The sequence below is a fragment of the Alternaria burnsii genome (genome assembly GCF_013036055.1).
Source record: "Alternaria burnsii strain CBS107.38 chromosome Unknown 732, whole genome shotgun sequence".
Classification (NCBI taxonomy): Eukaryota; Fungi; Ascomycota; class Dothideomycetes; order Pleosporales; family Pleosporaceae; genus Alternaria; species Alternaria burnsii.
In genome coordinates this window covers 1,569,328-1,592,577 of record NW_024066113.1, presented here as the reverse complement: position 1 = coordinate 1,592,577, position 23,250 = coordinate 1,569,328, and the positions used below count along the sequence as shown (strand labels likewise).

Sequence of the window (23,250 nt, the reverse complement as noted above, 5' to 3'; positions counted from 1 at the left end):
TTGATTCGAAGGAGATCCGCTAAGATGCTGAGAGTACAAACGCAGAGAGTATGACTGACTGTTTGTGATGCGCCAAGAAAAGATACAAACGGAAAGAGCACCCCAATGTGCATCAGCATCAGCATCAGCCAGCTGCTTCAACTCAGACTTTTGGTACAATGCGCCAGAAATAAAAGATAAAAGATTCGCTGTCATAAAGAAATACATATCCGGTCATAGCCCGTTCGCTCCAAACGCCAATATTATGCACAACAAAAACGGCTGGCTTAGGCGGAGCTTCTCATCTTTCGGTAGAAAACATAATCAGCCGACGATATATATAAAGGGCTTCAAGCAGCGAGTAATGGTCGTCGTGCATTTCGTGCTTCCTCATTGAGCTCTTCTTCTGTCGGGGGTGTCAAGCGAATGCTTCGAAGCCAGCCGTACCACCGTCAGACATGCTTGAAGATGACCGGGCTCTTCGGCGGGGTATCTACGCTGACTGAATCGATTCTCTTCCTTGGTGTGCCGTCGGGCGAACCCACATTGTCGTACTCGTACCAAACACCCTTTACTCGTCTGTTGAGCTTGCGCGGTGGCGGGCTGATGCGAGTTGCGAGGGCGTTGAATGAAGTGGTGGAGAGTGACTGGTTGCTCGCAGTGTCTGAGATGACATTCGAAGTGAATTGGGTAACGGAGTCGCCGAGGGTCTCGATGCTACGCATCATGCCCTGACATGTTTGTGAAAGCTCGACTTGATTCTTGGACAGAGTCTGGAGTTGAGACACAGTGGTCTTGAGGATGTCTTTAGTCTGCTCTTGAGATTTGCGTGTTTGCTCTTGGGATTTTCGAGTCTGTTCCTGCGCTAGTCTGCTCTGCTCGTGCGACTGGAACGATGTGTTGGAAAGGGCGATGTAGTGCGATGCGTTCTGGTCGACTAGCGCTTGTAGCTTAATCTGGGACTCGGAGATGGCCTTGATCTGGATGCTGTTCGATTCGTTGATCTCTTGCATCGCCTGCAAGCCTGTCGATTGCGCAACTGATAGCGCGTGAACCTGCTCTGCATTGCTTTCCACTACGTGTGCCAGTCGGGTCAAGCTTTCTGCCAGGCTGTCGAGAGCCGATGTGCTCATTTTCTCTTCAGCTGGTTGTGGAGGCGCAACGGCGGGAACACCGTTTGCATGCTGCAGGGGTAGAACTATTGGCGGGCAGGTCGGGCTATCCTGGCATGTGTAGAACCACTTGTTGTGGATGTCGGAGAACTTGGGGTCCTCCATAATGAGTTCCATGTCCTCGCTCCTGACAACGAAATATTGCGGGCTTGGACGCGACGACGATGTGTATTCCTGCTGAACGAGATTCCACCATTGCGAGCAGACTGCGGCCGAGGCGAATGTGAGTATGTACGGGGGAGATGCAGGATAGTCGCTCTATAGCATAAGTCAGTATGCCGCTCTTGCCCGGATGTTGGCACACAGTGCAATTCCATCACTCACTCTCAGCGCATAGGCGTAAAACAGGTTCCCACCCTCTTCCATTTCGACCTTCTTATCCTGGGCGGGTCGGCTCTGGCTGCGTTTGCGCGGCGAAAGTGATCCAGTGGCTGGCGGGGTGTCGGTGTTCATCATGAGTCCAGCAGCCAGCGAGATACTGGGCTTCTTGCGCATATGCTGGGGCTTTCGTTCGGGTGAAGTCTGTCTTCGGCTGTGTATGCGCTTCTCTATGTTCGAACTAGACGACTCAAAGACGGTCTGCGACATGGAAGACTCCATGAGCGCGGCGAAGTCAGGCATGCTCTGTGGTCGCGACATATCTGGATGAGAAGGCGATTTGGGCTCGGAAGTGTGGTGGCAGCAGAACGTATCGTCGAAGTTATTGGCAAAGTGACATCTGAACGACATAAAGGGACATGGGCGGCACGACTGGATATCCTGAACGCCCCAAGAACAAATAAAACCTCGAGCGACCGGGGAGGGGTTGGTGAGCTATGGTAGTGTATGAGGTTTGCGGCTGGCCGTCATCCTGGTCGATGACCTCACAGTACCACGGACTTACTGGGATTCGTGTGCGCTTGTGGGTTCAGTACCAGCGGAAGACGGGAAGTCTAGACGTCAATGGATGTCAATGTATCATCAAAAACCAGCCCATCCTGCTCGCGGGAAAAGCATCGCAGCGAACGAGGGGTTGCAGCCTGCACAGCATGACCTGACGCGCATGCTGTTGCTGTGCTACTCACCAAACGGTCCCTGTCTCATTCGCGAATGCAGGGGGTCGTGCATCAGGGTAGCGAGTTCAGGGGGAAAAGGAACACATTCCGCTGCAGATAGGTGGGTTTGGGGATCGCAGCGCCTGGGACAAGATAGCCGGTGCGATAGGTTCGGGACGAACGTTGGCGCGGAGCCGTGAGCGAAGTTTGGCGCGGCAGCTGTTGGCGAGCCATGACGTCGTGCACGTGCGGTCATGAACACACAGCGTCCTTGGAAAAACGTTATGCGCACCAATATAGACATGCATCGACAGTTTGCATCTCTTGTTCATATCCGAAGCATTGTGGATACCTGAAAAAAGCGTGGCAAAAGCGTTACGACTTCGTGGAGCATCTTGCACTATGATTGGCTGCTATAAAAAAAGACTGTAGATGTTTCTTTTCTGGAAACAAGCTACCTCAGCCACTCCATCTTGACAACCTGTTTAAGTGTATTCTCCGAGATCAGCGGTCACATTGGTGGAGACGAGGACTGGGAAATATTCAATCAAAGTATTGATTCATGCTAGATGTTGCTCAAGGCGTGACGTGCGAGACGCGTCGCCTGCGTATAGTCGTCCACCATCATCAACCTCGGTATGCTATCATATATGGTACCTCGTAAATCTTACCAATTCTGAGCAAGTCAACCAACATTCCGTAAGGATATCGGCCTAGGGGCCAAGAAACTTTCGTATGCGTCCGTATCAGGACGGCAAGTGGAAGAGAATGTCAACGTTGCATCAGACTGTTCAAGTCAATGCCGACAATTCTGATATATCAGCTATTTGGAGGCATTCTGCTCAACGCCGACCTTGACCTCGAAATACTCCATGCTACCAAAGCCGCGCTCCGCTAGCCAATTGGTAGGTGTCTTCGGGACGACAGACTCAAATTCAGTCATCCATGGCTCCGCGGTGTCTGTCTTGAAGATGATGTGAATGAAGGGCTTGATCGCAGCAGGAACAGGAGGCTGGACTCCAGCAAAGGTTGCAGCCGGGGCTGAGGCAGCAGTACGAGGGGCAGGCTTGCGGTGGATGCGGACTGAAGCGAGAGACCTGCTGCGAAGAATTGATCGCCAAAGGTTGTTCATGCTTGAGCAAGAGCGGTTCTTGAGTACGCGGCGGCCAAAGAGACGATAGCTGCAAGATGGTCAGTGGCCATGTTGTTCTGATGCTAAAGACAAGAAGACTCACAGATCCTTGGCTTCACCATCAGTCTCCGGAATGTAGTTGGCCTTGAGATAGCGTCCAAACCCAGCTTCGATCTTGAGGCTGTTGGACCAGATGTCAAGAAGCGGAAAGACTTCGATACCGTCTGAAGCACGCTCCAGATCGTTGGCTTTGTCACCTACAGCAATCGTAAGGTTTCCGACAAAGGGCGCGTCGTTCTGGCGCTCTCCTGGGGGTGCGAGCTGGGATACGACATCGTTAGCGGCAGGATAGAACGTCTGCAGATAGTCCACTATCTCAGTGAGATCCATGCCAATCTCTTGCTTGGCCATGTAGATTGGGCGATACTCGATCCTCATCTGCCGGCAAACTTGAGTGAGACCCCAAAATGGGCGATTGGTCTCGCGGAGCTCGGTCTTGACTTTGGACTTGGCTGAGCGGCCGGACTTGTTGCTGGCGCTCAGGATCTCTTCATCTTGTTCTTGACCAGCGAGGTCGGACGCAAGAGTACGCCCGCGATCTAGACGGGTTCGTGGACGGAGAGATGCGATGCGTGGCCTGTATACAAGCAGAGCTTGCTTCGGGCGACCGTGCGTGTGCATGTATACCTCGTTCCGGATTTCTACTAACAGTCAGCTGATGTCACAGTTGTTCAGAAGTAAAACACTTGCCACCTGGGAGATCCATGAATCGGAAAGGCTTCGGCAGAGCTGGAGCACTGCCACCGGTCTTCTCATTGATAGCAGCATCAATAACCTTCGCCATCTTGTCGTCGGATTTCCTTTTGGTCTGCTTCTTGACGCCAGCACCAGTACGTGCATTGCCCTTGCTCCTGTTCCTGCGAGATGGCATGTCCCGCAAGGGCGCGGCACTCACACTGAGCGATTCGAAGCTAGGAAGAGGCACTCCGGGAGAAGGAGGGACAATGGCATGCTCGGAACCCATCATGATATTGGCGGTGTCGTCAGAACCATTCTGGCGGAGACCTGGTGTTGACGGAGCGGGGCCAAGTGGAGGGTGCTTGAACTTCGTAGAAAACCTAGAAGGGGGCGGAGTGCTCGGACGAGTTGGACTGACTGTATTAGTAGAGTCCATATCTCCGTGCAAGGAAGTGGAACTTACGCCATTGCTTCGTAGTTTTTCGATCTTGTTTCTCGTGCTTGGGAAATTTTCAATAGCTCAAGGATATCAATAGTCAATTGTTGAGAAGTGCTTGCTGGGTGTAGAAGTAAAGGAGGGTGGACGGTCGGAGGGTTTATATGCACCCAACAAGTAAAGGTGAGTGAGGATGGCACGAACGATGATTGTCCCAAGCTGCTCTGACGGTGACTAGGGAAATCGCTAGAATCGAAGGTCACCTAGGCATTAAGCTTATGGTAAGAGAACAGCGGTTCTTGGCGTTACAATTACAGTTCTTTAGATTGGAGAGTAGCCAAGAGATCGATTGTATCGTTGTACAATAGCTGGCGCATGTCGCGTGGCGTAGTCGCGTGGTCGTGGGTGGTGCTTTCCCTTGTATTGTCAGTGTTATCCATAGCTATTGCGACATAATATACTCAAGGAAGCATCAAAAGTCAATGGGAAGGAAAGTTCTGGGCTCTTATCAACGTGATTTGTCGTAGTGAAGCGTCAAGGACGTTTGGGTTCTGCCTCCGATCTCGCAAACAGCCACATGTACACTTGAATCCAAGATGTGTGCCGTCAGCTGATAGGAAATCGTCCTTCTTGAGTCACATGGTTTTCTGCTTATAGATTCAGCATACTAGCGGCAGGTGTTATCGGGTGAGTACCTGAAGTGGGCAGAAAGCACTTTCTGTCAGCCAGCTTGCCAACTCCGGAGGTAGCAGCCAGCCATGCCGTGATAACGCGTGATTTCCTGCGAGCATAAGTATCTAGAGTGATGGAGTCATAAGTAGTCAAGATCGTTGCCGTGGTAGTTGTAGCTGGAAAAAGAGCGAATTTAGTGTGGAAAGTACAAACCATCTCCTTTTGTATACATGACGAACAACAGTGCTACGATTCCGTATAGGTTGTATGAGAGATATCTCAAGGCGATAATACGAGAAGATGTTTTTGAGGGGTAACGACCTGGTCGTGTTTGATATTGTCCGGTAAGGGAGGGGGGGATTGTGTATCGATGACGTGGATTCTGAAGCAGGGCTGAGAGAAGCGAAAGCACAGGCAAGAGCTTGCGCTAAGCGGCCGATGTTAAGCTTACTACGCGGCTATAAGAAATCTCAAGGCCCATGGTAGGCTTTGTACGATTGATTGTGTGATACAGCTACTGCATATAAAGAAGGGTGTATTTGCTGATGTGAAGTTCCAGCTGTTGGTCCATGATTGTCATCTGGAGACACCTACAATTCACTTCACTATGTACATGATAGGAAGTAGAGCTTCGAGTATCGAAACGCGCTCTCAATAATGGCCAATATCAATTCCGTCTTCGCAGTGTTTGACCACAAGGAACTTCCTAAAGTCAGGACTGAACCCCCAAGATTTCCACATATGGTTGAAGAACTCCGCCAACTTTTCTTTATCATCACCTGTACGAAACGCGATGATACCCTGGGGAATGTGACCGGACCCGAAAGACACATGAAGGCCATGAAAAGGCAAGGCCCAGATATATAGTCTGAGCGCAGTGATCTCGTCATTCATTATCTTGTCTCTCCAACATGCGTTTTCGTTGTTCAGCATTTCGTTCAGCGCCGTGACGCAACCTCTCTGGTACTCAATTTGTTGGATGCGACCGAAAGTTTGCAACGATGAATCGCCCTCGCGCTGATCTACATCCGCTTCGAACCTGCACCAAAAGGCAGAATTTGCGACCTTTGCCTTGACAAGAGGCAAGAGATCCTGTGACTTTGTAGTCCAGTTTTGCTCCGAGATGCAGATAGATTTGAAAGGATGGACGCGGTCTTGATCTGTTGTCAGGAAGGTGTTGACAAAGTCGTTGATATCATTGCAGCATATAGTGACATGAGTCACGCTGCGCTGTATCGGTCGATATTCGCTTCTCACTTGTTGGGAAACGCCCGTAAGCCCAGCGAAGACCCCAGATACTTCATCGGCCTTGCGAATCCGTACGTGTCTTTCCTCGTGGACGGCGAAGAAGTAGTAGATACGGTTGCGCAGCTCTACTTTTGTTAATTGACATACCACAGCTAGTGTAACCGCCACTTTTGCGCTTACCCGCTGCGAGCTTGAGAAATGGAAAGACCATCTTGTAGTTTTGTGATGAGATGTTGAGCGCGTCGCTAGGAAGGATCCGCACAAGGTCACTGCTCACATCAATTTGTTGTAATGTTCATGTGTGGGACGTGAAGGAAAGGATCTGGAAACTAGAGGCAGTGGCAACCTTGAGCTCTCCGTTTGCACAACAACCTTCGTTTCCAGAACACGAAGGCCTGTCCCAAGCGTACAAATGATGACCTAGAATCAGGCGCTAACAGAAAAGCAACAATGCCTACTCTTGAGACATGTGTTCTCATAACTCGCATAGTATTGATAAAGCGCGCTCCTTCATGTGTTTTACAAGTTCATCACTCCAACTTTTGCCACTAGAGGAGCGGTTTTGTTGAACAGTCGTAGCTATACAGTTGGTAAAGAAAGACGAATGAGACACCTTCGGCATTGTGATTGGTGTATGCGGAAAAGTGGTCGCAGCTGTAGCATCGGACCTATTGAACATATCTTATGAGTTGGAAACGTCGACAAAGAGTCACATGTGAGTGGAGAATTCTATACAACATTTTCGCACGATAGAGGAGGAAGGCAGTCGTAAGCAGACACCCGACGTAGGATCCCGCGCAAATTCAGAAGGAAGGTAAGCCGACCACCCCGGACACCAACCGAAGCCGGGAATCATCCCGCCGACTCCGGACGACAGTCCTCCAGACTGCCCCGCAACACCACCCCGTGACGCAACACCATCCAATGTGTTCCTTGGCGGGGTAAACGATGGTCCGTAGAAGCTTTCGGCGGTTGAGCCTCACTCGGCAAACTTGCCGCAGCTCTTATTCACGTGTCTAGATACAAAAGCTCTTGACCTCCGAGTCCGACTTCTCATATATAAAACTGTACTTACCATTATTTAAACTTCTCATACCGATATCCCGTGCTTCTTCAGCAAGTCTTCCTCACCAAAACCGCAAACATGTCAATGTCAATCGAAGAATGCCAGACGCCTCGCGCTGGCTTCCCCAAGCCTGTCCCCAACACTCCCACAAATGTCATGCAACAATTTAGTATGGCAGGAAAGACGATTGTCGTAACCGGCGCTGCTGAAGGAATTGGTGGAGCCGTCGCCGACGCCATGGCTGAAGCTGGCGGCAACGTAGCCCTCTGGTACAACTCCAACAGCGCAGCCATCACACGCGCAGAGACCCTCGCAAAGGAGCACAACGTAAAGACAAAAGCTTACAGCGTAAACCAAATCGACGCTGCTGCCGTGCAAAAAGCGGTTCAACAGGTGGTCGAGGATTTCGGCCGCATTGATGTTTTTGTCGCAAACGCTGGAACGGGAGACAGCAAACCACTTCTCGATCAGACACTCGAGAGCTACCACAATCTCATGAAGGTCAACGTCGACGGCCCAGTTTTCTGCGCCAAGTACGCAGGAGAAGTGTTCAAGAAGCAAGGATTCGGCAACTTGATTCTCACAAGTTCGATATCAGCACACATCGTCAACGTCCCCGTTGACCAGCCCATATACAACGGCACAAAGGCCTTTGTATCGCATTTGGGCAAGTCGCTAGCAAGGGAGTGGAGAGAGTTTGCTAGGGTTAATATTGTGAGCCCGGGATTCTTTGACACAAAGATGGGTGCCGGACCACAGGTTATCAACGAGGGACTGAGGATGATTCCACTAGGACGACAGGGAAACGTGAAGGAGATCAAGGGATTGTTCCTGTATCTGGGTAGCGATGCATCCAGCTACATGACTGGTAGCGACTGCATCATCGATGGTGGATACGTACTGCCATAAGCAGGTACTAACGAGAGAAGAGAAGAATTGATACCAAGGACCGTTCTCTATTGAGGGAGAAACATAACCAACAAACATTGTTGCAAACTCATGTATGACTGTGCCTTTTGATCCTGAGCGTTCCGTCGTGATGGAGAAGAAATGATTTCGAATTACAAAGGTATATGTTCGCTAAATGCAAATGGAAAGGTTGAAACAAAACTAAAACCGCTACTCGTCTTTACTCCTCGCCCTATCTATGCTCTCCCTCTCAGTCGTCTCTCCGCTTGCAGCATCAACGCCTTCAGCACCTTTGCTCTCCTCGTCCCTCCTCTTGTCTTGCGCGATATCCGGTGCAGGCGCAAAGGTGCTCCTGCCTCTGATTTTCTTACCATATAGATAGAAAACCACAGGCATTGGTACAAGTACAGCTGCTACACAGCCAAGCAGAGTACTGGCCCATTGGATACCCATACCGTTGAACATGAATGTTGCGAAGAGCGGGAAGACGCCACCGAAGATGGAGCGCATGAAGGTGTTTGCTGCAATGGCGGAGGCAGCAAACATAAGGTACGCGTCGACGATGTAGTTGAGGAGTGAGAGGAAGATGGAGAAGATACCGAAGCCAGTCAACAGACCACTCAGGACAGGAACAATCCAATGGATTTGACCGGTGTAGCCTGTCCAACCGAACCAGAAGAGGCCGCCCGCGAAGAGCACACCACCGACCATGCTGATGGGCAATCGCCACTCCGGGACGGGAATGTTGTTGTTGGCTTCCAGCTTTCGCACATATCGCGGATTGTCAGATACAATGATGATGAAAGCAATGACTTCACCAGCAACCATACCGAAGTATGCAAGTCCGCCAATACCGGCACTCCAGCCATATACTCCCTGGAAGACGAGTGCATATGCGGTAAGAAAGAGGTAGAGGAGGCCGTCTAGTGCTGTTAGCCCAGGTTCTTACAACTCGATGGATAGGTCAAACTTACAGATGAAGCTCATGTAGATGGTGATGAGCAATACAATTGGTTCAGTGAAGAGAATGCGCATAGGCCTGCTGACGTTCTTAACGATCAACTCCTTGAAGTCAACCTCGATTTCTTCCTGCTTCGCGTGTATACCCCAGTTCTTGGTTCGTCTCCTCAGCTCGCTTGCCTTGTTGATGAGTACCACGGGTGGGTATGTCTCTTCCATGAAGAAGAAGAGCAATGCAAACGATAAGAAGCCCATGAAACTACTAATGTATTCTGTCCACCGCCATCCTAGGTCACTCTGCGTGATGAAGCCTCCAATGAAGGGTGCTAGTAGAGGACCCATGAAGACAGTCGCGGAGAAGACTGCGACGGCGAGTCCACGAAGTCTGTTATCAAACATATCCGCAAAGACAGCTGCGACGATAGCGAGTGGGGAAGAGCCAAAGAGACCAGCGAAGAATCGACATATGAGAATTGTCTGAAGATCTTTGGCTACAGCTACGGCGATGCTGAAGATGGCGAAACCGAATGCGGCAATGATGAGGGGAGGTTTTCGGCCGTACAACTCGGAGAAGGGTGCCCACATCTAAGAATCGTTAGCATATTTCGTCCTATTTCTGTGGCTAGCATTGACTCACCAGAGGTCCAAAAGCATATCCGAAGACGAACAGACTTGTTCCTAGGGTACCCACAACATTGGCCACGCCAAATTGCTGTGACACTGCTCCAGTAGCAGCTGAGAAGATACTGCTGCCCATGGTCGCTGTGAGGGCATCGAAGGCTAGGATGGCACCAATACCAATCTTCTTCTTCATGGGCCAGTTCTGCGCGTGCAGTGGGTCTTCCTTGCCATCGAATTCGACAACGTATTCTTCCCTGTCTGGCAGGAGCGGAGGGAAGGGTTTTCCAGCTCCCATGTTGGGCAATGGCTTCTCAGTGCGGCGGCGCGTGAGAGTCCTCGACAAGCGCGAGTCGACGCGCGATGCACCAACAGTACCTGCATGCTGGCTCCTGTGTGTCTCGATGCGGCGGATGGCTTCGGGGTCGCGCTCGGTAGGATGCAATGTCAGGTAGTTGCCGCTCGAGGCTTGTGAATTGACAGTCGGTCGGCGGTCTCGTGGGGTTGAGCGGGCAGTGCGTATTTCTTCGAGGCGCGCGCTGTGTGTCGACGCAGAGCTGGCTGAACTTGCCGTCGAAGCCGAAGATGTGCTGTGTCGTGAGAGAGGCGAGGCGACTTCCTCTTCCTTCTCTCGGATGGGCGATGCGACTGCTTCCTGGGGAAACGACCGCTCACTCACGGTGCGCTCCCCTCGCTCGTGTGCCTCGATGTTCCGTAGCCGCTCATCGGGCGTCTGATCGTGCAGGTGTCGTTGGTGGTATTCTTCGCGGAATTGACGGTGCGGGTCCCAATCTGCGAAGCGCTCAGGGCTCGCATTGGCCTCGTTGCGCAGCATCTCGTAGTCTTCCTCCTGCATCATGGCCACGCTCTTGTTCTTCTTCTTTCCTCAAGGAACGTTGACCACGGCTTCGGCTGCGTCTGGGAACGAAGGAAAATCGCGGTCGTCGGCACTCGGGACCGAGTTCGTGAATGTTCGAGCCTGACGTCGAGCCCGTTGTGGATCGCGTGGATCTAGTGTGCGACGGTGCGACTAGTCGTGACCGTATTCCCGGGAGTTGAGTGCGGGTGCTGTCGATAGTGACAAACAAGCTTCAGCCCCTCTGGTAGGAAGCCGCGCGCCCTATGTATCTGACGTGCGTGGCCATGGGCGAAAGATTTGCTGGCCTATCCATCGCCCGCATCCGTCGCATGCAACATGGCGAGAATATTTGCCAGTATTGCCGACACCAGCGCCCTCATGCGGGATTCTGCAGCCTGAGTAAGCCACACCTAGCCGGGCGTACTAAGGCGGTCAGTGCCACTGCGAGTCTTGATTGGCCGCCAGTGCAAAGAAGTTCGCCGGCCGAAACACATCCTCGACTACGTCATGGGCAGATTTTGCTGTGTCAGCCATCGTGCAGACCGTCATCGTCACCGTGCATAATCTAGCGGCACAATGCAGGTGGGGCATCTCGTCGTCTCTAATTCATTTGCCGTCGCAAAAGGGGGAAATACATACAATTGATGCCCATTTTCTCTCCCACAAGAGCCCTGCTAATTGCAATTTCGTACATGGCAGAGTCTTCAAGCGTACATTGCAACCACCTCCCTCTCAAACATCTTACCTAGATGCGCATGTCGCAGCTCGCCAGCGGGCGACAGCTGCGTTGCGAATATGCCACACGTGCCGCCTTCGCGATCAATCCACCACTTGAGATTAGGTGCACCTCCCCATCGCAACATGCCAGCTTTCAAACCGCCATCCGCATCATTTTCCAATGCTACTAACCCCCCAAGAGCGTGTGTCCATTTCCGAGCGCCAGGAGTACCCATTGGGGCATCGCCAGGTATCATAATGGCAGCGATATGCGGCACAGACAAGGTCTGGTCGAGCGAATCCTGTGCAGTAGACGAAATACATGGCGTAAACATGAGGTCGATGCTCTCCGCCTCAAGGAGCTTGCCATCGTTCCGGAGAAGCGATTTCAAAAGTCGGAGATAGTCCTCCGTGTTGCTGAACAATCCTGCGCCACCATATTCGTCTTGAGGATTCAGCGGCTGTACCAGCAGGTTACCCGATGCTTCGCCAGAGACAAGATCTGCGTCAGGTGCAGGGCGAGTCGTCATTGGCATCAGTTTTTGCTTGATATCGTTGTGTCTGACAAAGAAAGACGTCTTGTCCATACCCAATATGTCCAACACATTGCGTCGCATGTATGCTTCCAGCGTGCAGTTGTTGGCCCTCGCGACCATCAATCCCACAAGATCCAGTCCGCCACCATACGCGAAGCCAGATCCAGGTTCGAATAGAAGAGGCGTTGTGAAGCACTGCGTGATGGGTACTTGCATGGATAAAATTCCTTCTTTGCGAACTTGTCTCCATCTCATCAAGTCAGGCGAGAGAAAATCGTAGCCGATTCCACTCGTATGCGTTAGCAATCTTCTTAATGTGATGCTTTCTTTTGCGGGTTGTAGGACGGGTTCATTGTCCGCCCAGCCAGTCAGGATCATGGGCTTCTTCCATTCAGGCAGTAGACGGTCGACATCAGCAGGCTCGTCTAGTGAGAATAGACCGCGTTCGACGCACTGCAAGGCTGCGACGGTCGTCACTAGCTTAGTACAGGAGGCAAGCCATACAGTCGTCTCGGGCGACACTGGCGGCGACTTGGGGTCCAGCTGCAATGTGCCATATGCAGCAAGAAAGTCCTCGGGATCTGAAATATCAGCTGTGGAAGACGTTAGCGGCGAACGGTGGGCCATGTAACAGAAACACAAATGACAGGCGAGGTCGCCGACGGTGCCAACGGCTACCAACATCCGATGGCTTGGTCGCATTTGCCCAGTCCATCTCAACGTGCCGCTGTCAAACACACGCTAAACTCAACGGCCCTGGCAAGTGTTTTGGAAGAAGCAAACATGCAAAACCAGACCATACCTTTTCCAAGGGCTCTTGCAGCACCGAGAGCCACGCCTGGCAAAAGGCGTTCAGGGCCAGGCGTAACTGCCGACACAAAAGCGTCATTGAAAGAAGTGGAGCTTGACATTTTGACTGTGTATACAATGGGCTGTGTTTGGATTACTGGTTATGAACCTCATCTCCAGGGACCATCCCATTATATCTGTGTGCATCTGAATTGAATCCTTCATCTTCACCTTCTTGTGTGACTCACAAGAGGGCGTCTGTTTGCTCGAGGATAAGGGAGAAGGGCGTCGTAGGAATGAGGATGCTGACATAGCTATCTTGAGTAGGTCTCTCTTGCAGGTTGACTGTCGTCGCACCTTGCCGTTCTAGATACTAGCGCAAGGCTGGAGCCATCGAATCCGCCTGATTACGCGCGGATGTCGTGTTTCTCCGCGCGACGTCTCTTTCTCCTGCGCCCTTCACGCAAGTCCTTCGCCTTACTTGTGCACTCACAGGAACAGGTATCCCAAAGATTGCATCACATGTCGCTCACAGCACCCTATCCTACTTAGGTAGACAGGCCGCTGTTGCAGTTCTCGCGTCCGCTTTCGCGCTCCAGACTCCACGCAGCCCCCACTTTCCGGACCCGATCCCACCACACGCCAAGTCTGATGCACACCAGCCAGGGGGGTGCGAACGCTTCCTCGTCGTCTCACCGGTACCTGACAGCTCCAGATCTATCCGGCTTTACTTTTTTGCTTCAACTCTGTTACCTTTTCCTGCAAATTGCGAGCTTATATTTCTGCGACCTAGCTGCGAACCTGTTATTGCGCACATGTGATGACGGCATGTTGCAACCCCCCGTCATCTCCGCATTTAACTTTCGGACCTGTTGATCTCGTTTTGGTTCAAAGTTGCAGTTCCACCTATTCTTCCCAATTCGAAAGTGACTGCATACACTCGCCACCATATGCAACTTTGTCACATCTGGGCCCTCTACACCACTTTGGACTGCAGACCCGTTTGCCTGCATGGCTGAAGAATTTCTAAGCTCGATAACCGACAAGATCACGTACGATGATATCGATCGAAAGGCGCCACTTCGGATATATTCTTGACAAGGACCACCGTGGCGGGAGTGCCCGACTTCCGTACATTCATATTGGCTCGAAAAATGTCGGTTACGCTTGTTTTACCACCCATGCAAGGCAACTCAAATTCGGATTCGCGTTTCGTCAATATCCCCATGTGTTTTCGTGGTCAAGCAAGGAAGAGCACCCTTAATCCAGTCGACCCGGTCTGACATCGTCACAATGCTCCTTACTCTTCCTGGGGCTCATAGTGTACGCGCAAGGAGCGGCAGTCGACGATAATTTCCTCGCAGCTACCCACACTGAAAAGATACCAGGGTCCAAGGTCGAGTGTTTATGCTGCAGTTACTCCACTTTGCCCCTCAATCAGACCACTGATCAGTAATGACCAGAGTAGGATATGGTCCCTGGAGTGCATGTTGTAGAGCTTGGCGAAGAGTCGGTACACCTGACCGATCAGCATCTTGGACACTAATACCAGCCACGCGAACTATTGCATACGGAGTATATCCCATCTCCGCGTTGAGGTTCGTATATGCGAGTGGGTACATAGCCGGAAAGGCTTTCGACTGCCGTTATGCGCTCGTTCAACGGCTATAATTCCCACCGCCTGCATTGGTCCATTATGTCTTTTTGTTTTTTGTGGTTGACCCACTCCCATCAAGCCCTGGTGGGTTTGTTACGCCTCCCCACGCCCCTACTCCATTTAACATGTCCCACACTTCAAAAGCCACCACGCACATATGGTAGGCATCCCTTCGCTAGAAAAGCCGTTGCTGAACTTTCTTATACTCTGGACGCAACCCGCGGAAGACAAAACTTTCTGACTTATTTACACAATGCCTGGCGGCATACATCCTCCCCTTGATGTCAAGCTTAGTTGGCCAAAACCCAACTACGTCGATCCGGTACTTCGACCAAATACCATCGTGCTGTTGGCCTGCATTATGGGACCAATCACTGTCGTGATGACTCTTGTAAGGATGTGGGTCAGAGTCTTTCATCAACGTTGTGCTGGTTGGGACGGTAAGTCAAGACCCTACGAAATACATGTAAGACATACACTGACTCCGTGCCTTCACATATATAGACTGGCTAATGTTCGCTGCCCTCGTAAGCTGCTCGTAGTGCCTAGCAATGGCTATGCTGACAATGATAGATCCCAACTATCGCATTGACAGTTCTCTATCCTCTCGGTAATATCCCAAGTCTCTCAGTGAAAACAAAGCTAATGCCTTTTAGCGAGTCGTCAAGCGTTCGATCGACACATTTGGGACCTAGACTACCTATTCGACCCCGAAGTTATCGTCATCGCCCGCAAGTACGTTCTGGCAACAGAGTGTATATTTTGTGTCGCAACTGGTCTTATCAAGGTCTCCATTCTGCTCTTCTACCGACGTCTCTCATCGCGAGCCGTCTCGAGGAAGTTTGTCTGGGTGACGTGGGCAAGTATCATCTTCATCATTGCCTACAGTATCGCCTTGACCCTGGCCCCGATTTTTGGTTGCCAACCAATCTCAGCATTCTGGGATCAAGTCAATATCATCAAGGTGCTACAGGGGTACGAATTCCACTGCTTCGATGAAGGTGCCGATGTTTTGGCTGCTAGCATTATATCAGTGGCGCAAGACCTCTTGACCGCTATACTTCCTACCTTCCTCTACTGGAACCTCCAGATACCGTTTCGACAAAAGCTAGCATTGTTTGGTATCTTTGCTATGGGTTATGGTGTTGTTGCCCTGGGATGCGTACGAGCTTACTACAGCTGGTACACATTCTATGGCACGTACGACGTCACATGGTCGACGTGGAACCTATTCCTCACTTGCATGCTTGAGCTTCATATTGGATGCCTGTGTGCGAACGCTCCCGCCATGAAAGTTTTCTTCAAGCATTTCTTCCACGAGAAGCTTACTCAGCGGTCAAGAACTAGGACTCCAGCAGGCTCCGATGATCGCCAGGATAGCGCGCAAACCAAGTCGAAATATTCATGGAGGAAGTTCGCGCCAAACCTCACAACCGGAAGCTGGGCGCACAGCTCCAAAGGGTATCACGACTCTCATACTGGCGTATCTGTCGACCCGCATGGTGGCGTACATGTCCACAAAGAGATACAAGTCACACGTTCGCCAGTGAGTACAGCGTTTCCATCCACCGGTATCCGACCATCTTCAACCATCACAACGGATATGATCTGCGACCGTGATTACGAAGACATCGAGCTTGGTCGCTACACCACGGCGCACAATTCCCATGCATCCAGCATGCGATCCACCAGGCTCTTTGAAGGACATGACTTGGAGGCACTTCCCCCGCTACCCAAATCTCCTGCGTCACCAAGATTCCCAGCTAGCTCTGCCTCCCTCGTGTCACATCCTCATACACCAACGGAGAAGTCGTCTTTGACGCCCTTGCCAGCCATTGTACTGAGTGATGAGGTCGAGAAAGAGAGGAGCGCAACGCCCATGCCACTGTCGAGCATGCATCAGTCGCCCTACCCACCACGGGGCTTAAGCCAGAAGAAGCCAAACTGGCAGTCGTGGTCATGAAGCGTGCCGAGCATGCCGCATGAAAGACTTGTACTATCTAAGATACCCCTGTCAACCTGCATTGATGAAAGGTAGGAGCTGTCGCGTTGATCGCGCAAGATCCTCACATTTTCGTCTCTTTCTGTAGCGTTTTTGTAATGTCCACTTTATGATACCATGTACGCTAGCTTGTTGTCGCCCAAAAGCACGTTTGAGATAGACCAGAAACATGCTTTTTTTCTTCTTCATCCTATTTGCATGACTCCGTCCCTGAATCTGACCTCTGAAGCTCGTCATCACATGAGGCTTCATTTCAATCTTGTTCAAGAATAGGCTTGCGGATCAAACTCCGGTGCTGGTTGTTATCCGAAGCGCTGGAACCTTGGCATACTTCCCGACATCCCAGCATGCTATAGCACCTGATCCAGATTTAAGTTCATCACCTGTTTCAAAAAAAGTAGAATTCTAGGCGGGACGCAAGACGGTTGTCAAAGTACGATGTGAATTCTAGACCGGCCATAGATCAGCCTAAAGAAGGTGTGTTGCCGTCGGAATCGAGAAAAAAAAAGCTATTCCGATTCCGACAAGGCGTCGGCGAGTACACGCCATGAGCCTCCACGCGAGACATCTCCATTATCCGCGCCCTACAGTATGACTCAATGGCGTTCTTCTTAATATGCAGAAGCTTTCTCTATCGAAGCTTGATTTTCGAAAGCGGCACAGCTTGATCGAGTAACCAAACATTCTGACATGACGACACCAAAGCTATCCAGCCCAACTCTTTTTACGCCACCGGAATTGAAGACCAATCCACAGTTATCAACGTCTATTACGCAGCTTGTCAACGACGCGTTCTACCGCTCGAAAGACATCGATCCGGTCAAATGGAGTAACACGACATTCCGCTTTTCGAATGAGGGGGAGCTACATACACTACTTGGAGAGGAAGGCAGCGTCATCGCGTTGATCTTTGATGAATCCGGCGTTGCGAAGGAGGCTGAAAAGGTCAATGGCAAGGAAAACAGGAAACCTGTTGCGTGCGCCGCCGCAGTACCCTGGAAAGGCGGATGGGCAAGAGAAGGCGCTGGGAAAGAGAGCGGGTGGGAAATCAAAATCGTGTCTGTTGATGGTGATTCAAAGTATCACCATCGTGGCCTTGCTGTTCAATTGCTCAACTTTCTCGAGTTGTATCTTGTTGCGAACGCGAGAGCTTCACTTCAAAGAGAGGGGAAACAGGGCGAAGGTGTGTTGACGCTCTGGATCTTGGCCGCGGAATGTATCAATGGGGTGTACTGGCGTAAGAAAGGATATCAAGAAGTGCGCAAGAAGGTAGAAGGGCCGGGTGTTTGGAGCTGTAAAACAAGTTTTGAGATGGTGGTACTACGCAAGGATGTAACTTTCAGTTGACGTTAGGGCAGGGTTATTTGATGAACAGTGTGAGAAAGAGAAGTAGAAGCGAGTGGACGATGATACATGATCTGATTTGTTGCCGAAATCCCATGACACTCACCTTCTCGCCGGGATAGGAGACCTTATTGCTGTGTTCATGGGGAGCGAGTTTCCAGTGGTTGCAAACGACCCCTACAAGCACAACTGCTATAACTTATCTAAACTGGTATCTGAGCTGAGAATGCAATTTCCATGAAGAACTTGAGTTCTCACTAGCAAAGCTTAGGAGAATTCCATGTGATGTGTTACTAGGTGAGACACGGTTCGGCTAGGACACCGGCTCGTACACATTTCGTTATCAACATGATTATCCAACGCGCTCCAAGCCAGGAAAAGCAATGAAGTCGCCCGGATAGATGTCGAGAAGCCCTATCCTCTTGAAGTAAGCATGCTCCATATTCCTGTCTTGTTCTTCCACATCATCCGACTCATCCTCCAGACTCATCCCGTCGATTTTGACATAAAACAAGGCTTGTGGCTCTGCCATTACACCAATATCACACAATAAGATTTTAGTGATCCTGCCGGTTTCGATATCCGATGTCCACTCTTCGCCGCGATGATTCATAACAATTCTTAGTAGCGCAGTATCTGCACAGAGACAATCTGCATGGTCCCCGAAAACAAAGTCTTCGAAATCGTGAGGAAGAACTCCCATCTTTCCCAGGCTTTCACCATAGTGGATGAAGTTACAGGTGAAATCAGGTTGCCGCAGCCCGACTTTGATCATTGGAAGTATGTCGAGCTCAAGTCCATTTCCACCTTGCTCTCCACGCCAAGGCGTTACTATTGTCATGTTCGATGGTATGAGTTCAACATTTTCGATCTTGCCATTGACTGTAGGGAAAAACGTGCGCATATAGCCGGGAACCTTCTGCCAATCGATGATGATGTCTCGCTTGATGCAGATGGGGCGATATTCGATACGAATTTGTTGGCAGGCCTGCGCAAGTGCAAGACATGGGAGTACGCAGCGCGGTAGGTCGGCTTGAGTCTTGGCGGTGAGGTCATATACGCGATTACGCAACTCTACTTAGATATATCAAACTCAGTCGTAAATCGGTTGACAAGCTTGCGCCTACCTGCTGGCAGGTGCAGAAACCGGAAGTAGTCTTCTCGACGACTCATATCGGCACTAGGCTGCTTCATCGGAGGGACTTTGTGGTGGTCGCAGCTCTGAGTAGTAGCTATCAATGTATGTAAAGAACAGTTGAGTGAGTTGAGAGATGGTGAGTGGAAGGGTCTAGAGAAGCAATTCCTCCAAGATTGTTAGCGCGTTACTAGTACTGATGCCTGAGTGGTGTTCATATTTGGAAGGCACGTTGTTTGCTACTAAACGCCGATCTAGCGAGACCTTCAAGAGTGAGAGTAAGTTGCGCCAGATACACCTCACCGGATACCAGACAGGTATGTGAGTCATGAGTATGCCGTACGTATGTGTCTTGGTGCTTTCGAAGATGGGGTGGGATTGACACACGTCGGTCCCGTGTCGTCCTCGCTCGCGACAGCGCTACCACGACACCCCGTGCTCTGAATCTACACACTGCTTTGTAATCCATCTAGGACAACTACCAAGAATAAGGTGAGTATGTTCAAGGTTCATCACAGTGCTACAAGGACCTTTCGTAGGAAAGATTGGATCGTACTGGGTATATACGGTACATGAAGAGCTACTCACTAGCGAACCTACTCGCAGTACAAAACTATGATACTCAGCCCACAACGACGTGCTTCAACTCTAGTCGCCTTTGATTCAACTGGGAAAGTACCGACGAGTTGCCAGAAGCCTCTCTAGCCAGGTAATGAGCGTAAAGTGCTTGTGAAATCTTTGAGCAACACCATAATGCCGATCTCCTTGCCGATATCTTGGGGTGAGACAGCCTTCATTTTCAGAGCAAATTTTGTGCTGAATACGAACTCGAACACTAGAATATTGTCTGCAGCGTTCTGGGTAGCAAAGATATTGGTAATCGTTCGTTCTTGTATAGCTTGCCGCCAAGTACGCTTGGCTTCGGCGGCCACGTTATTGTCTTGCTGGTGGTCTCCACGATTGATGCAACCAAACTGCACCAGTTCTGTGAGAGTTCTCCCAGCGTCGCTCTGGTCGTCGCTTTCCTCGCCCTGGATGAAGCGTATCTGCAACCCGGCAAATGCTAAGCCCAGGCGTACTAGATGTGTGATGTCCGTCGGCTTTCTGAACGTATAGTCGTGTTCCTGGTCGTAATGCAGGATCAATTGCTTAGGACCCTTGCCATAATCGCTCTCCTTTGGATAGAAAGCCTGTAAGAACGCGTGAATGGAGTGCCAATCGATGACGAACGTTGCGTGTTTGAGCCACATGGGCCGGTACTCAGATCGGATCTGCCGAGAGACTTGTGTCATTGCTATCCCAGTAGCGCGTTGGGACTGCTGTTGTAGCTGGAACCTCTCGATCGGTACAAGGAGCTGAGAAGGTGCTTCACTAGCAGCATAGTTGTACACTCGGTTGCGAAGCTCTAGACACGTATGTTACCTAACCGCCCAACCTTTCGCTTACAGGACTTGCTTACCTGCAGGAAGTCGCATGAAGTTAGAAAGAGGTGGTGTAGTCTGGGTGATCTTCTTCAATGGCCGATAGTGATTGCATTGCTGGTCATCGTCACGGCGTCGCTTCAAACGAAGCATCGACAACTCGGGCGCATATCTGTCCATGATACGGGTAAGGAGAATGTGTTGTCAACTCGCAGGTCAGCGCTGTTGATTGCACTTGTATCGTGATTCGCGTCGCGTAGAAGGCGCGTGGCAGGCATGCAGGGTCTTGTCAACTAGCAATATTGAGCTTGTTGTGATGTCACAGCCCGCGGTTGCGAGCGTACACTCAAGCATCTCACGACCGCTGATCCATCAACATTAGTAGTGTACATGATAATCATGTTACTTCCAAGAGGTGGGGAATTAAGATGCAGACATGGAGAAGCATTCCCATACTGGACTGGGTAGAGTGCTTACTCCGGCCCTACTACTGGGCCTCGTCTGCGGCCAGGCAGTGGGAATGGAAAATAGAAAAGGTAAGATATGTCAAGATCTATAAAGATCACACCGCTTGCATTAATGACCAGCCATCACGAGAACAGGAAATATCCTTCGGTTGATATCTGATATGCAATATTGAGCGGTAAATCGAGAAACCTAATCCAAGATTCCAAAAAATCAAAAATATCCTTGCACGAATCTCCATTACCAGGGCGCTGCGTTCACTCACGATGCGCAGCCCATCTCAGTGATTTAGTGTTCATTTATGGAACACTCCATGACCAGCTTATGGTCTTATCCCGATAGTCATCGAAAGGGAACTCGTAGCGACGAACATAAGGGCGCCAACTTGCGTTTTCATCAACATATGCAAGCCTGATTTCACGTATGCCCCGCGTAGGCTCAGCTGCGTCGTCCCAAATTCTAAAGACTGTAGTCTTCCACTGCCTGGCCATTTCTTCGTTCATGGTGATTCTTATTTTCGAATCGTCATTCCAGATCCTAAGCCTCAACTCTTTGATTGCCTTGGCCACGTCGCGCCACTTCGTCTGGGATGGATCAGCAAACAACGCCAGCATGCTGTTCATTTGTGCGACAGCGTGCCGTGCACTAAATCTACGCAAACGCTCATGTAATTCGAATTTGAATTGTACATTAGGCGAACGTGCGACAAGCTGTACCACACGAGCAATATCAACATCGTAGAATTCTTTCTCGCCATACGTATCAGAGCTGTGGTTGATTAAACTGATGATGCTTCCACGGTAACGTAACATAGTATCCTCGTCAGCTGGGGGGTAGAAATCGCGGATATACCGAGCGTAGTGGTATGTGGATTCTAGCCGAATGATTGTTTGGCTCCTATAGAGAGGCTGGAATTCGCGTCGGATTTGTCGACATGTCTGCATTAAGCAGCGGAACTTTCCCACTGGCTCAGTGTTGTCTTCGTGGCGGAGACGTAGCGAGACAGGCACCGGCTCCACGCAAAAGCTGTAGATTTTGTTTCGCAGTTCTGTATACTATGTCAGCCATGTTTGGATTGATCCAAACGAAGCACGCACCGCCCGGAAGGGCAAGGAGCCGACTGTCCTGAGTACTCATTGTGTTCTGCTGCCTCTGCGCTTACGCAATAACCATGAATGAAATTCACGGAATTTTGTTGGTTGTAGGTATTGTGTAAGAGATAAATGAGTGGAGAAGAGCATGCGACCGCCAAGCAACAGGGGAACATGTGTAACGCCAGGCGCTTACATGGTGTTTGGTGGCGGGGCTTCACCTTTACGTGTAGTACGTAATCAATCTGCAAACACGCTAGACAGTTTAGTAGACAGAAAACCTGTTCACATTCGACAACCTAACCATTTGAGTCAGGAGAAGTAAGCGATGAAAAAGATCTGGGCCGGTGAACTCCAGACATGACTACTTAAAGTAGTGGTGCAGAGCGCTTATACACATCCTCAGTCTCAGCTAAGAAAAAGATAGCGAAAGCGTTCATAGGCGGCGCACCCATCTTGATCAGCGCCTGCCGTGGATCCATAGTTCCATCCTGTTCAAAAAGATCCTCCATTGAGCGTCTAGATTGGAAAGTAAAGCGCATCTCAGGAAGCAAGCTGCAGGAGATGTCAACTCTTTTGATAAGGCGTTCCAAGTCCGGACGAAATACACCGGACGAGATTTTGGCGAAGAGGTCATCTAGGACGACAGCAAGACGGAGGGACGCACTTGCATCGGTGAAAGTGACTTTGAAATTGGGATGCTTCATGCAAAGGCGTGCGAGGGGTGTGGCATCGTACCGCTGGTTGAAGTATGACATAATCAGGATGTTGCCTTGTACGCTAGAATCGACGGTACTGCGCTCTAACAGCGACTCTTCGCTGGCGACTTCCGGCTGCCTCAGGTTGGGATAGAAGATTTCGAGAAATGCGTTTGCGGTGATTTGGTGAAGGACCATAACATTCTTGGCCATATATAGTGATCCGAACTCTGCTCGCATTTGCCGACACACATTCCGAAGGCTGCCATACAGTCGACAGCGGGCATGTGCGTAATGCTTCTTTGTACGCTTGGGGTACCTCGGCATGTACAAAGTTTTGGGTTCGACGCAGAATTCGTAGATGCGGTTGCGAAGCTCGCCGGGCAATGCTAGAAGTGGCGGAGCGGACATAGTGATCTCGTAGGTCTGAAGAGAGAGAGAATGGATATCGGATTGCTTGTGATTACCCGTGGCTAGGTATTTGTTTGGATGAAACATGGAATCGCGAATATGTTGCCTTATGAATAGCAGGTAGCCGAAGGGACAAGGGGCGCTAGAGTCCATATAGTTAG

The 23,250-nt window shown here is 50.6% G+C and overlaps 11 protein-coding genes across 11 annotated transcripts; 3 read left to right on the top strand and 8 right to left on the bottom strand.

The window, feature by feature from the left end:
* Window positions 1–431: 431 nt before the first annotated feature.
* GT037_006016 (uncharacterized protein) lies at window positions 432–1,790 on the bottom strand (the record flags this gene model as incomplete). The annotated part of the gene is made up of 2 exons (XM_038931063.1): window positions 432–1,409; window positions 1,476–1,790. 2 exons carry the CDS (start codon window positions 1,788–1,790, stop codon window positions 432–434), a joined length of 1,293 nt encoding a protein of 430 aa, XP_038786752.1.
* A 1,218-nt stretch (window positions 1,791–3,008) lies between these two features.
* Window positions 3,009–4,523, bottom strand: GT037_006015 (uncharacterized protein; the record flags this gene model as incomplete). Its single annotated transcript, XM_038931062.1, has 4 exons — window positions 3,009–3,366; window positions 3,421–4,018; window positions 4,071–4,468; window positions 4,519–4,523. The coding sequence occupies 4 exons, from the start codon at window positions 4,521–4,523 to the stop codon at window positions 3,009–3,011; spliced, it is 1,359 nt and encodes a 452-aa protein (XP_038786751.1).
* Window positions 4,524–5,814: 1,291 nt separating this feature from the next.
* On the bottom strand, window positions 5,815–6,622 carry GT037_006014 (uncharacterized protein; the record flags this gene model as incomplete). The annotated part of the gene is made up of 2 exons (XM_038931061.1): window positions 5,815–6,536; window positions 6,592–6,622. 2 exons carry the CDS (start codon window positions 6,620–6,622, stop codon window positions 5,815–5,817), a joined length of 753 nt encoding a protein of 250 aa, XP_038786750.1.
* Window positions 6,623–7,555: 933 nt separating this feature from the next.
* Window positions 7,556–8,386, top strand: GT037_006013 (sorbose reductase sou1; the record flags this gene model as incomplete). Its single annotated transcript, XM_038931060.1, has 1 exon — window positions 7,556–8,386. One exon carries the CDS (start codon window positions 7,556–7,558, stop codon window positions 8,384–8,386), a length of 831 nt encoding a protein of 276 aa, XP_038786749.1.
* A 210-nt stretch (window positions 8,387–8,596) lies between these two features.
* GT037_006012 (mfs general substrate transporter) lies at window positions 8,597–10,820 on the bottom strand (the record flags this gene model as incomplete). The annotated part of the gene is made up of 3 exons (XM_038931059.1): window positions 8,597–9,309; window positions 9,361–9,931; window positions 9,984–10,820. 3 exons carry the CDS (start codon window positions 10,818–10,820, stop codon window positions 8,597–8,599), a joined length of 2,121 nt encoding a protein of 706 aa, XP_038786748.1.
* A 707-nt stretch (window positions 10,821–11,527) lies between these two features.
* GT037_006011 (uncharacterized protein) lies at window positions 11,528–12,987 on the bottom strand (the record flags this gene model as incomplete). Its single annotated transcript, XM_038931058.1, has 2 exons — window positions 11,528–12,669; window positions 12,879–12,987. 2 exons carry the CDS (start codon window positions 12,985–12,987, stop codon window positions 11,528–11,530), a joined length of 1,251 nt encoding a protein of 416 aa, XP_038786747.1.
* A 784-nt stretch (window positions 12,988–13,771) lies between these two features.
* Window positions 13,772–14,006, bottom strand: GT037_006010 (uncharacterized protein; the record flags this gene model as incomplete). Its single annotated transcript, XM_038931057.1, has 2 exons — window positions 13,772–13,880; window positions 13,918–14,006. 2 exons carry the CDS (start codon window positions 14,004–14,006, stop codon window positions 13,772–13,774), a joined length of 198 nt encoding a protein of 65 aa, XP_038786746.1.
* A 769-nt stretch (window positions 14,007–14,775) lies between these two features.
* On the top strand, window positions 14,776–16,485 carry GT037_006009 (uncharacterized protein; the record flags this gene model as incomplete). The annotated part of the gene is made up of 4 exons (XM_038931056.1): window positions 14,776–14,962; window positions 15,027–15,049; window positions 15,096–15,132; window positions 15,179–16,485. 4 exons carry the CDS (start codon window positions 14,776–14,778, stop codon window positions 16,483–16,485), a joined length of 1,554 nt encoding a protein of 517 aa, XP_038786745.1.
* A 729-nt stretch (window positions 16,486–17,214) lies between these two features.
* GT037_006008 (uncharacterized protein) lies at window positions 17,215–17,871 on the top strand (the record flags this gene model as incomplete). The annotated part of the gene is made up of 1 exon (XM_038931055.1): window positions 17,215–17,871. One exon carries the CDS (start codon window positions 17,215–17,217, stop codon window positions 17,869–17,871), a length of 657 nt encoding a protein of 218 aa, XP_038786744.1.
* Window positions 17,677–20,604, bottom strand: GT037_006007 (uncharacterized protein; the record flags this gene model as incomplete). Its single annotated transcript, XM_038931054.1, has 5 exons — window positions 17,677–17,844; window positions 18,230–18,942; window positions 18,996–19,089; window positions 19,753–20,408; window positions 20,463–20,604. 5 exons carry the CDS (start codon window positions 20,602–20,604, stop codon window positions 17,677–17,679), a joined length of 1,773 nt encoding a protein of 590 aa, XP_038786743.1.
* Window positions 20,605–21,188: 584 nt separating this feature from the next.
* Window positions 21,189–23,089, bottom strand: GT037_006006 (uncharacterized protein; the record flags this gene model as incomplete). The annotated part of the gene is made up of 2 exons (XM_038931053.1): window positions 21,189–21,937; window positions 22,432–23,089. The coding sequence occupies 2 exons, from the start codon at window positions 23,087–23,089 to the stop codon at window positions 21,189–21,191; spliced, it is 1,407 nt and encodes a 468-aa protein (XP_038786742.1).
* Window positions 23,090–23,250: the final 161 nt, after the last annotated feature.